Raw genomic sequence first — 13,547 nt, forward strand, 5'->3', positions numbered from 1 at the left:
AAAAGAGGCTCTTCTTTTACCCTCGTCTCTACACTGACCCGTGTGGTTAATACTCAACTAATGCCTGTTGATTTGGTAACTAAAAAGGCTTCTTTCTTAGTTCAAATTGTAAACTGTCATTTTTTATTGCTGTTTGAGCCCAAATATAATCTTAAACTCATTGATTGGAAACAATTTATCCTAAAGGTATATTTGGCTATATTTTGCATAAAACCACCATACATTTCCCTCAATTGATTGCTTGTATGTCATAGGTTTTTATGTTGTTTTTTTTTAAAAATACCAGGTTCACTACATCACAATATTTTTGTTCACATGCTGCAATGGCGCATTCCTGCCCATTTGAAAACTGTATTCATACTTCTCTTTGTCTTAATGTGTTGTTGACTTGAGCTTCATTTCTTTCTGATTCTTTTTCTTTCTTTCTTTTTTTTTTTTTTTGCGAAACCAGGGATTGAACTCAGGCTCTTGCGCTTGCCAGGCAAGTGCTTGTTCTACTGTGCTATCTCCCCAGCCCTGCCTTCTGATTCTTAATCACTTATGTTGACTTGCATATACTATATTTAAATAAAATGAGTCTGGCGATCATGGACTGTGTTGCCCCACCTGCTTATCAGGCATCAGAGGTGCCACTTTGATTTCATGGCACTGATGTCTGACACTTTGAAAAGAATAATAATCCTCTAAGAGGACTCTAAAATTATTTTTATGATTTGTGTTTGGCTAGTGCTACTTTCATAGTTCAAACTTAAAACTTGAGAAGCTTGTCATTGGCCATGTGCTTATCTAAGGCTCTTATTCTGGGGGATTCTCCCAGCGGCATGGAAATCAGACATTTCAGCTTTTAAGAAAATGTCTGGGAACGGATGGGGTGAGAGTGAGGTTTCAGTAGAAGTCATTCTGATCAGTGATTAATAAAATGCAGACTTGAGTCAAATGGCCTGTGTATAAATCTTAGTAGAACTATTTAATAACTTTATGGCCTTAAAGAAGTAACTCTTCTACATCTTAGAGTATCCATACGTAAGATGGAAGACAGTCTTCCCATAGTATCTCCTTTGGCTTTTGTAATGATTAAATGAGATAATACCTTTTAAATCCAGCATGGAATAATTTTTTAATATGTATCCCTAACCATTAGATTTGTTATATTTCAATATAAGTATCTTACCTCTATGTACTTGTAGGAGATTCATGTACTACTTGCTATTTATGGAAAGCTTGTACCAATGTGTTTAAATTACAACCATGGGACTCAATCTTTTATAAATCTCCAAGCTTCCGAGCACAGTTCCATAGCCCTCAAGTAAACAGTGGTTTCCCCTATAAATAGAGGGAATTTAGTTTAGAATAAAACTCACCCAGCTACCAACACTCTGGATGGAAGCAGAACGAGATTTCTCCTTAGGGAAGCAAACGTACCGTCTTAGTACTCTTTTTAATCGAAGAACTCAAAGCATTTACTTTATTAAAGAACAACAAAAAACATTTTTTGCCAAGTGAAGTGCAGCATTTACTACTGTCTGCTTCTTCCCACACTATCCATAAATACGCAGAGGCTGTTTATTTTGCCAGATGGGATTTGAGACCCTGCTGAAACAAGAGATGCCCTCACTTTTGTGTTTCCGTCAAATTCTACCACAAACCACAGTTGGGAGAGAGAGAGAAAAGTTGCCCTGTAAGCATGTTTACCTCCAACTAACAAGGAAGTTGAAACATCCATAAGTGATGATTCATCGTTTCAGTCCTATAAAAGCAACAATGCTCGCTAGAGGCAAGGCAGCCACCGGGCACAGTCGTTCAAGATGCGCCCACTCGTCCTGGCCACTGTCCTCTTCGTGAGCTGGGCGCATGGTCGGTCCTTGCCCCTGCCCAGTGGGGACGACGAGGAGGATTTGTCTGAGGAAGACTTGCAGTTTGCAGAGGTAGATTCTCTTGCCCTTCTCGACGGCGTGGTTCATCCCTTACATTTATTCTCCTTTTAAAAGTAGATCCTTTTGGTTTCTTTCCTAGCGCTACCTGAAATCATTCTACCATCCTGTGAATCTCGCGGGCATCCTCAAGAAGAGTGCAGCAAGTTCCATGGTTGACCGACTCCGAGAAATGCAATCTTTCTTTGGCTTGGAGGTGACCGGCAAGCTTGATGACAATACCTTAGATATCATGAAAAAACCAAGATGTGGGGTCCCTGATGTCGGTGAATACAATGTTTTCCCTCGAACTCTCAAATGGTCCAAAACGAATTTAACTTACAGGTAAACCATAGCCTAGTTTTCCTTAATATTTGTCAGTCTTTTCTTCTATCATTAAATCTCACGTATTCAGAGTAGGCCTTGGCTACTTAATTGGAATTTAAGTCTAGGAATAGCTTTAATGCTGTTGCTGAGAATACACCGTTAACATCTGTTATGATAACACTAACCCAGCATAGATTTTCAGTAAAAATCTCGAGGTGTTTCTTTTAAAACTAATATCAAATAGAAGTAACATTCAATTTAAAGAAAATTTGCAAGTGTAGTAATCAATTGCATTTTACAATAGTGCTGGCAGAGTTCTGAGCTGTCTAGGAATTTTATGGAGCTATTTAATGCCTATTCATTTATGAGGGCATGTATGCGTATATTTAGAGATGCTCAAATATTGGATCGAACTTTTTGCTTTTTATGCTTGTGTGGCATCACAGTTGATACATTCTACCTCCAGTAGACCTTTCATAGAAGCCTTTGTGTTTTGAATTGTCAAGCAATCTTCGAAGAAAATATATTTAAAAATAGCGAAGTATATTCTCAAATTCTCTGACCTTCCAATATTTAATTGAAACCTCCTCTGTTGAATAGAATTGTGAATTATACACCTGATATGACCCATTCTGAAGTGGAAAAAGCATTCAGAAAAGCTTTCAAAGTCTGGTCCAGTGTGACACCCTTGAATTTTACCAGACTTCATGAGGGCACTGCAGACATCATGATCTCTTTTGGAACTAAAGGTACATATGCGGAGTTATGCCTCAGACATTTGAGATTCCAGCCACTGAATCAGTTCCCTCAGTCATTCATTACATTTACAGTGTTTGATGAAAATTCACCCAGCCCCCATGCTGAGTACTCCTGGGCAGAACGAGATCCTTACTCTTGCTTTTCTGTGCAGAGCACGGTGACTTCTACCCATTTGATGGGCCCTCCGGTCTACTGGCCCATGCTTTTCCTCCTGGACCAAATTATGGAGGAGACGCACATTTTGATGATGATGAATTCTGGACAGACAGTTCCAAGGGTAAGATTTCTTATAAATATATAATTTTTGGCTTACTCAATTAGGGTAGAAGGCAAAGTCGATTATACAAAGTTAAGGTTAAAATAATATTTAGTATATGATTATATTTTATTAAAAATTCAGTTTAGCTTATACTTATTATTGCTTCCATGAGTGACATTTCTACAAACCAATGTTAAACTTTAAAAATGAATAAAGTTTACTGAATTTATCATTGTGGCTTAAAGGATACCAACTCTGAAGTAAGGCCAGAATGTCTTTCTATCTTTGCTGTCAGTTTAGGTACTATTACGGTAAATTATCTGTTGGTGTGTTGAATTATCTTTTGGCATATATGGGAGAGAGAGGGAGGGAGGGAAGGAGGAAGGGAGGGAAGGAGAGAGAGAGAGAGAGAGAGAGAGAGAGAGAGAGAGAGAGAGAGAGAGAATGGCAGAAATGCAGTCTAATTTCTGTGCCTCATTACATGTGTTACTTGTCTAAATTTCACCTGTAGCACTCATGTTATAAATACCACTTTAGGAAATCAAGATAATGTCTTACTCCAAATAGCATATGACAGATAAGGTGAAGACTGTATTTATAAGAGTAAAACAAAACTGAATGTTGAATGAATTAATTTAGTAGTTGCATTGTCAGGGCTCAAATTAATTCATTGTTAATTTAGAAAGAAAATCTGTAGATAATCGCAATTAGGGTGTAACTTTGGAGCTGGATAGAGCTTTATGAGGACCAGAGGCAACTTCACAGACAGATAATTTTTTTATTATTCACTGAAATACTAATCATTATTCTCCCCAAGAGTAAATCTGGGTCAAAAAAGAATAATGTCTGAGTTCAAAAGCCTTCAAACCATATTTGGAGGGGAAATAGGTGAGAATTTACATATTCATGTTATGAGTACTTTATAGGTAAGGATAATTTTAGGAAGAAAGAGTAATATCTGTAATAGTTAAGGTAGAATTACAGTAATCCTCAGGTTTAGGTTACTGTACAAATATTGGGCTTGAATTATTCAATTGAAATAAATAAAAACATGCACAGACAAATCTAACTGAAAATTTCAGCTGAAAGCCAAGAATGGTTTCCATTACTAGTCCTTCCAATAAAGAATTATGTCTCACTCACACCACATGATCCTGATTGCCTTATGACATGCAAGATTTGCTAAATTAGTTCATTTTCTTCATGCACAAGCTATGACAACAAAATGTTTTTAAGGTCAAATTAAGACTACTGGCTCCAGCTCTTCTGTGGTCTAAGTAGAAGGAATCTATTATTTTATGTGTCTTATTTTTGAAGGTTTTATTATTCTTTCTTACAATTTAAAAGAGCAGTAAATTGGTCGAAAGCATGACTGAAGGAAACAGTCAGTATAGCAGTGTAGTTCTATTCTAGACAAGGGGAAAGGGGGCCAACCATAGTCAGAGTCTCTGTTCTCTAAACTCTGGCATCAGAAAATCTCTGGAAAGAGTAAGTTGGCTGGAATTTGTCCCAAGGTGCGAGAGTCCCCAAAGACTCTCGGTGGGTATCCCACGCTTGTTGTTGTCTCTGGGAACGCTGTCTCCTGGCGCGATCTAGGCCGCGTCCTTCTATGCACAGCCCCATGTGACTCCCCCACTGCTGGCGCCAGGTCAGCTCTGTCTACTTTCTACACCTGACCTAAAGGTACAAAGATCAAATTAGGACTTCTGCTGTCTTTGCATCAAATCCTTATTGGTAGCGAGTTATATGACTGCAGTCTGTGGATGTCATGGGAGGTGTTTGACTAATTATTTAGGCAGCTATAATAAAAGCGAAAAAGAATAATAAGCAGTAAGCTAATACTTGAAGCTTCACACAAGTAGATAGGATGAAAGAAAAAAGAATTAAGGAGAAAATAATATTTCTTTTCATTAGAAAAGGTGGTCCTGGAACCTCACGTAGAAGCCTGTTGTCAGTGCGTCTTTGTTTCCCTACAGGCTACAATTTGTTTCTTGTTGCTGCCCACGAGTTGGGTCACTCCTTAGGCCTGGACCACTCTAAGGACCCTGGCGCGCTCATGTTTCCCATCTACACATACACCGGCAGGAGCCATTTCGTGCTTCCTGATGATGACGTGCAAGGCATCCAGTCGCTCTACGGTAACTCTTCATTTATCAGCTATAAGAACAGAACACAATCGGCTGTACAACTAACTAGCTGTATAAGCAGAAGAAGCGCATACATTTGCTTTCTCAATGACTACTGCATTTGCTGCTGCCAGTACTGATGCTCTTATTTTGTTATGAACACTTGAGGGGGGACACAGCCATTTTTTGGTCTTTCTAAGTCAAAACCAATCCAGTTTGTCAGGGTAGAAACCGCTCAAGTAGCCTTTGGTACTTTTAACCAATGTCCTCAGTGACAGTGTAAGGAATTGTTTTCCCTCCAAGTTTTCAATAACATTTACAAAATAATTAAACCTCAACCCAAGCATTTATTTATAGATTCCCTGCTGTAAATAGAATTAAAGTAACTATGCACAGTCATCAGTGTAAACATTCCTGGAGCAAAGAACTCAAAAATCCTTCATGTTGCCTTCGCCCATCATTTTCTCAACTGGATTTAAATCTGTTGTTACAGCTGACTGAAGCGAAGGCATAAACTTGAAGGTGTCACAGGAAATTTTCCAGTTTATTTTTTAATTCTTCTTTGTACTATGTTATGATTCAGGGGTGGGTGCTGAAACAGTGAAGGGTCATTACACACCCCATGTCCATACATGTGAGCTGATGTGAATCTTAGAAACATGGCATGAGGCACAATAGAGCTGCTGGCCTGTCACTGAGAGGCAGCTGCTCTGTGGCAGAAAGGTGAAGCAACAACGGCTGATGTTGACAGTTGGTAAAAGAGATGCACAAAAAAGCCAAGAAAAGGGCTCCCTTGGCCCCCAGGTGCCACCAGAAATGGCTTTAACAGAGAAGTGTTTCTCCCCAACCACCTGACAATGAGTTGGACAAGGTGTGAGTGGTTTTCTCTGTTAAGGGCTTTTTCCCATTTCTAAGATGGGCCTCAAGAGATCGAAGTTTATAGGTCAGGAAAATCTGAAGGAGTCTGGAAAGGTTTCTTTGGGAAGACCTTGGAAATACTGGAGGAAGGAAGTAGGATTTTTGCCTCTGCTGTGCATAGAAGCCCTGGGACTTCCGCCCTCCCCAGAGGGAACCTGCTCCTCGCTCTCTTAGTAGGCTTAGCCTTGCTATCTGCGCCTCATCAGGAAGGTCAGCCTCAGTGACTTCTCATATTACTTTCCTGACCACAGGTCCAGGAGATGAAGACCCCAACCCCAAACACCCCAAAACACCAGACAAGTGTGATCCTGCCTTATCCCTTGATGCCATTACCAGTCTCCGAGGAGAAATGATGATCTTCAAAGACAGGTATTCAAGGTTCTTTCATGAATTCTGCACGTGCCAATAATTTGCAAAGTCAAGCACCAAAATACCCGTAAAATGTTTAAGGTTAACTGTGAAAATAATAGAGTTGTGCCAATGTATTTATATATTTCAAGTCAAATAAATGATGGGTAAAATCTTATTTTTTAGTCAATAATCTAAACATAAGGCACCTTCCTTTAAAGATACCAAAGTAAAATAGAATTACAATTTATTTGAAAGACAGATATTAAAAGGAAGTAATTAGTAAACAGTTACTCATAAGTTATTTCACATGATTGTCTTTTGGGCATGGAAGGACTTTGATTTGGGATACAACTGGTGGAATTTAAGAGACAAACACCTTTCAAACTTAAATCTGTAGATAATGAAAAAATACATTAATTTTCACTTTTGGATTTCTGAGTTATACTCATAGATTCACCCATCCTTCCATCCACTCACTACTTCCTCGTGTGTGGTCCATACCATCCACTACTCCTTCAGTGGCTGTCCCTGCACTGTGCACCAGGCATTTTCTTGCATGACTTTTTCCCGAGGCCGTGAGATTGCTGAAAATAGAATCCATGAAATCCATACTTTATTTCTAAAGCCCAACACAATGCTTGGCGCCTTTGCTTCTTACAAGGCATACAAAATTGAAAACCTGGCCTCTGCCCAAAGAGGACTGAAAGCCTTTACAAAGGCTTCGTGACATTTCCAGCCTGTATGTCCTCAGCAGGCATTGGGATCATCACAAGTTATAACCAGAACTTAACGGATATGGATTTTGCCCCTTTCACAAGTGCTGCGGCGTAGTAGTGTAATCTGTAATAATGTGCAGAGAAGTGGATAGCAGGACTGAAAAAGATAAAAATGTGATGGAAGACTTCTGTGTTTCCCCTTGAATCAGGTTCTTCTGGCGTCTGCACCCTCAGCAGGTTGATGCTGAGCTGTTTCTAACAAAGTCATTTTGGCCAGAACTTCCAAACCGTATTGATGCTGCCTATGAACATCCTTCTCAGGACCGTATCTTCATCTTTAGAGGTCAGTTGTTCTCATGGGAGGATAGAGGTTAACTTCCTGTTCCTTCAGATTACATGAAAGGAAATACACCCCATTAGGAACCTAGTATAACAAACACCCAACAGCCCCTGAAATTATTTCACCAATACCTTGAATTTCATATATAAATGTCTCTTATCGTATCCAGTTGTTGTTTATACCAGTCGTTTCAGATTTTTTCTTTCTCTTAAAAATTGTTTACTGAAAAAATATAACAGTGTATACTTTGGAAAAGTAAAAGGTTATTACCTGTGATTCTCTGTAAAGAAGTTAATGTCAGCTTCTCTATTTTCTAGTTTTTTGCCAGGTTGAATGCATATTTTTACTTACTTAATTTCAAAATGTAGATACTTTTTTATATTCTATTTGTTTGATTGACATAGAATCATGGAAAATTTTCCAAGTGGTTGCTATGTTTTCATAATCATAATTTGATATCGTGTACATGTAACACGATGGCAACATTTCCATTATTCACCTATTACAGTGTTACAGTAGAGTTAATTTCGCTCCTCCCTGGTGCTGGGGAATAAGCTTACTACCTTCTCAATGGGCTGCATCCCCAGCCCTTGTCATCTTGAGGCCGGGTCTCACTGAGTTGCTAAGTTGTCTTGCCCACGAGGTTGAACTTGGAATCTTCCGCCTTCAGCTCAGAGTCCTGCGATTACACACGTGTGCCATCGTGCCCTGGTAGAGTAAAGTTACCTTTTCAGAGATGGAAAAAAATTATTAACTGATTCCAATTCCATTTACTGTTCCAATAAAGCCGTTTATTTAATAGACATTTTTAATGCATTTTCTACTCAGCTCCAACAGTATTTGGTTATAAATTGCCCAACTAAATGTGCTGTCTCAGTGACTGTATCCATAACTAAGCAATTAAGAAATGAAATTCCACTTTTTTGAGAAATGTTCACCTTCTGAAGTATCATGAACATCAGTATTATATTTCTTACAATTTTCCATTGAGTAAACATCTATGTATATATATGAGTCCTAACAGATTTTCTTGGATACATTTTTCTTTTATTTATCCTAGGAAGAAAATTTTGGGCCCTTAGTGGCTATGACATTGTGGAAGGCTATCCCAAAAAAATATCGGAACTGGGATTTCCCAAAGAGATTAAGAAGCTGAGTGCTGCTGTTCACTTTGAAGACACAGGCAAGACTCTCTTCTTCTCAGGAAACCAGGTGTGGAGGTACGGCTGCAGAGCGCTGCCCCACTGGTGTGGCGGGGCGGGGTGGGCCCCCGCGCCTGGTTCCACTCCAGACAGGCTCCTCACATGGCCCTTTCAGTGTTATGCCCAGCATGTATTTCTTTCCTATGTCAGCTTTTTCAGAAGTTCCTCAAATACATATTTAAAAGTCCCACGCCTTCTGAAACACACACTCAACACATACTCGCCTGTTTCAACCATTCTGTTCTTTCTCAGCTCTTTATTGTACCTCAGTCACAGCAAAATCATGCTTTGTTTTCTTCCCCCCTTTTTTGTGTTTTTGAGACAGGGTCTCGCTATGCAGCTCAGGCTGGCCCTGTGCTCGCTTTGCAGCCCAGGCTGGTTTAGAATTTGCGAGGATCCTCCTGCCTCAGCCTCCCAAGTGCTGGGATCGCAGGTGTACCACAGTGCCTGGCAACGCCATGCCTTTTTAACTTTGGCGCCTTAGTATTGGCAGGCCGCTCTACTGCTGCATCTGCTGCTTGCCGCTCTCCTCATTGCATGCGGTTTTGTTTTCCGAGGTTAGAGTGGGTATCAGAATGGGTATGAATAAAGATTGGTTGAGAAAAGCCTCCGTGTTTGCAGAATTGGCTGATCCACTAGACAGGTGACCAGGAAGGTGACAGGCCCATGGTGTGTAAAGTCAAGTTTTCTGAAGCCCAAATAGCGGACCGTGTGTAGAGAGTCAGCAGCTTAGAAGCCCAGATCCATCCTACACTAGGAAGTGACAACGTACAGCACTTGAAATCTTTAGTATGGCAGCTTTACTACACACACACACACACACACACACCTCTGTATACATCACTTTTTTTTTTTTTTTTGTGGCACTGGGGATTGAACTCAGGCCTTGTGATTGCCAGGGAAGCGCTTGTGCTACTGAGCCATCACCCTGGCCCCACCATTGTTTTTTGAATTCTTTATTTCTGACAATGACATTCATACCCCTCTCAAAGCTACTGGCAGCTTCTTCCTAGTATTACACACACACACACACACACACACACACACACACACACACACACACCATATGCTGCACAGGAGGTCTGTGGCTCAGTCAGGATAAGTTGCCTACTACATCTCAAATACATTGTGTTTTCTATGCTTCTCCACTTCCCTTATGAAATTTTCTTTGCTGTGCGGTCTTTTGCCACATCTCTCCTTTTAAAAGTCTACCTATTTGAAAGATTATTTTGCTTACAAACTTTTTTTGATCACCCCATCCTGAGGATATCTCTACTCCTGTACTCTGGTACCATTTTGTGTTTATGGGCTCACAACACCTAACTTTGATTGCCTAGTGTTGTAGTTCTGTGTATCCATAGCTAAACTTTCTTATGACCTTTACTGTCTGTCACAAGACACTTCAAGGTCACCAGGAGTGACCTCAGCAGTGGTGCTACTTTCCAGGAGCCTGTTCTTGGGCCGTTTCAGAACATGTTTGCTGGCCTGAGTGTGATACAAGCGGGGAAGAAGCGCAAACATGCAGCTGTGGAAGGGGACAGTTGTGCGCCTCTTCTTACCTTGAACACAGCCAAATGCTCCCATAACTTTTTAGTACAGAAATTAACCTCAAGTATTCTTTAATTCAATGTTGAACTTAGAAGCTGTTTGACATGTAGTGGGAGATCAGTGGATAATTGGCCGATGCATACACATATATTTCTTTTAAGAGTACTTTCTGGGTGACAGTTTTATAGCAGATCATAACTTGTGAAATGGGAGTGAGGGTGTGGCTGACCTTACAAAGATGTCCTTGAAACACATCAGATGCAAATGATCACCAGACGCCCACTGTGCTCGCTGTAGGGTAAATCCCACAAGCTATTTCAAGGTGACTTAAAATTTTAAAGCTTCTGCTAATTTTAGGGGATGTGGTTATATCCATTGGGTCATTTCTTAAGCTTTTCTTCTCTTGAGATTGTGCCTTCATTGCTGAGGCTGGCAGCTCTCCTGCAGCTGGGACTAAAGACATATGCCATGCGGCCTTGCTTAAATTAATATTTTAAAAATATATAGCTTGAGTTTATTTTTCTTTTTAAATAGATATGATGACACTAATCATGTTATGGATGAAGACTATCCCAGGCTGATAGAAGAGGTCTTCCCAGGAATTGGTGATAATGTGGATGCTGTCTACGAGAAAAATGGTAACTAGTCATTCAGCGCTGATTTTTAAGAAGGGCTTTTTCTTTTTTTTCCATAATTTTATTGACAGACAAATAGCAATGAGAAAGTTTCAAATCAAATTGGTAGGACAGTTTCAATCATTAACACATTGCATACTCTCCTCCTAGTGGTTATTTGCTTTCCAAGATGCAGGCAAGATATCCTATTTATGAACTCTATTACAACAAATCCTTCTACTCATTAAGAGAATGTAACTACATATCTATCCAAACCATTTTGAATACACAGATACAAAATGGACATTCATGTAAGGAAGGGCTTTTTCTGTAGCCCCCCACAATTCTTTCCCGTAGTAAGGATTTTAACGCAGTACTTAGTGTACTGATGAATGGATAGCAGTTCAAGCTTAAGTCATTTCTGTGTGCCTACTTACACAGATAGCAGACACAAAAATAATCTGTTTAGAATAAATGAGAATTTTACACAAATATTGCTAATTATATGAGATGCCAAGTCTTCACTATCAGCTTAATTTGTAAATAAAGATGCCAAGGGCACAGGGTACTGTGAGAACTCACTCTGGAAGTGGAACGGGGAATACTTTCTTCATAAAGACTTGTAACTGTTATAACCATAGAAGGATTTTTTTGCTTTATTTATGAGGGCATCTCCTTAACTTATGAGTGGTAGCAGAAATATTTCTAGTATCAAAATTGAAACTCATGGAAAATAATTAGCACCAGGTAATAATCAAGGAAGTGTGTCTTGGAACATTTATCCTTTCTTAAACTATAAGTAATATGTATCTTTTTACTTTTACTAGTACATGTTTGCCTTACATGACGGTTACGTACCCTGCAGGGCACGGGTACATGCCCATAATACATTTCAATTCTTTTGTTTCTTCTTCTGTCCACTCCTCCTTTTGTTTTTCCAGCATCAGTTTCATTTATATATCTTGTAAATCCTTATAGAGTTAATTGTCATACACAGATTGAAAACCAAACTAATAGGACAAAGAACACATAGAGCATGTAAGGCGATTGTCCTGCTAAGATGTATTTTTAGATACATTGTCTGTGCTGAACTACAATACCTTTTTTTCTCTCCCTCTTTTCCTGTTATTGGTCTTTCATTTCATACTTTATATATACTGAGTTTTTTTATATAAGAACTATAAATAATATACTAAGTCATTCGCAGAATTTTAAAAGAGAAAGTTTAGAAGTTAAAAGTAAATGAAATGTAGCAGATCAGATCTTTATTGTTAGCTTTATTAAAACTTCATTATTCTCAGAGTCTGAAATTTTTTCTTATGGTCTTTCTCTTGTAGGCTACATCTATTTTTTCAACGGACCTGTACAGTTTGAATACAGCATCTGGAGTAACCGTATTGTTCGAGTCATGTCAACAAATTCTCTGCTGTGGTGTTGAATGTCTTTAGAAATTGTTATTTAAGTCCTGGAAAGCACTGGGGGTAACACTTGCAGATGCTCGGGGCAGGGCGGGCAGAGCTCAGTTCTGTGAACGGGCTTCAGTAAGTTATCTCTGCATGTGCACTATCTATGTGACTCTGCGTGGCTGGAACCACATCGAAGAGTTTTACAGTAAAGAAATCGAGTGCCTCTAAGAAACATCAGATTCTCGTGTGCTGAAAAAAAGCAGTAGCTGACACCATATCCCATGCCAAAATGGAATAGATGGTCAATCAGTGAGAATGTGGTTTTTAAACATATTTATAAGGAAACTTAAAAAGGCATAAAAGTAAATTACAATAATATAATTATCAATCATCGTTAAACATGTGAACTAGTTTAAACGGAAGCTTGAGGAGGTACATGGTGGCCACACACGAGCATAGGTAAAGGGAAATGTCTGTGATAAACCTGTAGACAACTTTTTGAAAGATCATTTAGGTTTTTGCACTGAGAAGATTCAGTTGTACATGCCTCCCTTCACACAAACGCTGAGAAAATAACAGAAGTAACTAAAGAGAGGAGACAAAGGCCAACACAGGGGTGGTACATGTACTTTGGATTCTATTTAAGTTTTACTTCTGTTAAGGGCTCAAGGGCAGCTTTCAAATAAGACAGATGTTCTTTTGCATATCACTGCACAATGAAGAAAGGTGCTCTCTCTTTTTATTAAAATATTTCAGGTCTTGAAAAGTTATGCAGTAAACATTCAAGTTGTTAACAAAATAACTTAGATGATAGCATCACTTTTTCATAGTTGTTTGATTATTTAACACTAAACTTATTGTTTTCACCCTAATAATTTTCATTATCCAGTTTACCTTGGATAAATAGGCTATCTTCTAAAAACGTGGATAGGAGACAAAGTACATCTTAGGAATTACAAGTATATATTTTAAAACAGAGACTTTCAAAATAAGAAAGTCCATTAGATTGTGGTCCTCTTGAAATACAGAACCATTTCCTTCCTTCCTTCCTTCCTTCCTTCCTTCCTTCCT

At 39.1% G+C, this 13,547-nt stretch overlaps 1 protein-coding gene across 1 annotated transcript; it reads left to right on the top strand.

The window, feature by feature from the left end:
• The first annotated feature begins 1,792 nt into the window (after positions 1-1,792).
• Mmp13 (matrix metallopeptidase 13) lies at positions 1,793-13,541 on the top strand. The gene is made up of 10 exons (XM_004626144.3): positions 1,793-1,925; positions 2,014-2,255; positions 2,838-2,986; positions 3,148-3,273; positions 5,232-5,393; positions 6,551-6,668; positions 7,576-7,709; positions 8,767-8,926; positions 10,991-11,094; positions 12,408-13,541. Exons 1-10 carry the CDS (start codon positions 1,806-1,808, stop codon positions 12,506-12,508), a joined length of 1,416 nt encoding a protein of 471 aa, XP_004626201.1. The 5' UTR covers positions 1,793-1,805; the 3' UTR covers positions 12,509-13,541.
• Positions 13,542-13,547: the final 6 nt, after the last annotated feature.

The sequence above is a fragment of the Octodon degus genome, unplaced genomic scaffold (genome assembly GCF_000260255.1).
Source record: "Octodon degus isolate 3935 unplaced genomic scaffold, OctDeg1.0 scaffold00012, whole genome shotgun sequence".
In the NCBI taxonomy this organism is placed as follows: domain Eukaryota; kingdom Metazoa; phylum Chordata; class Mammalia; order Rodentia; family Octodontidae; genus Octodon; species Octodon degus.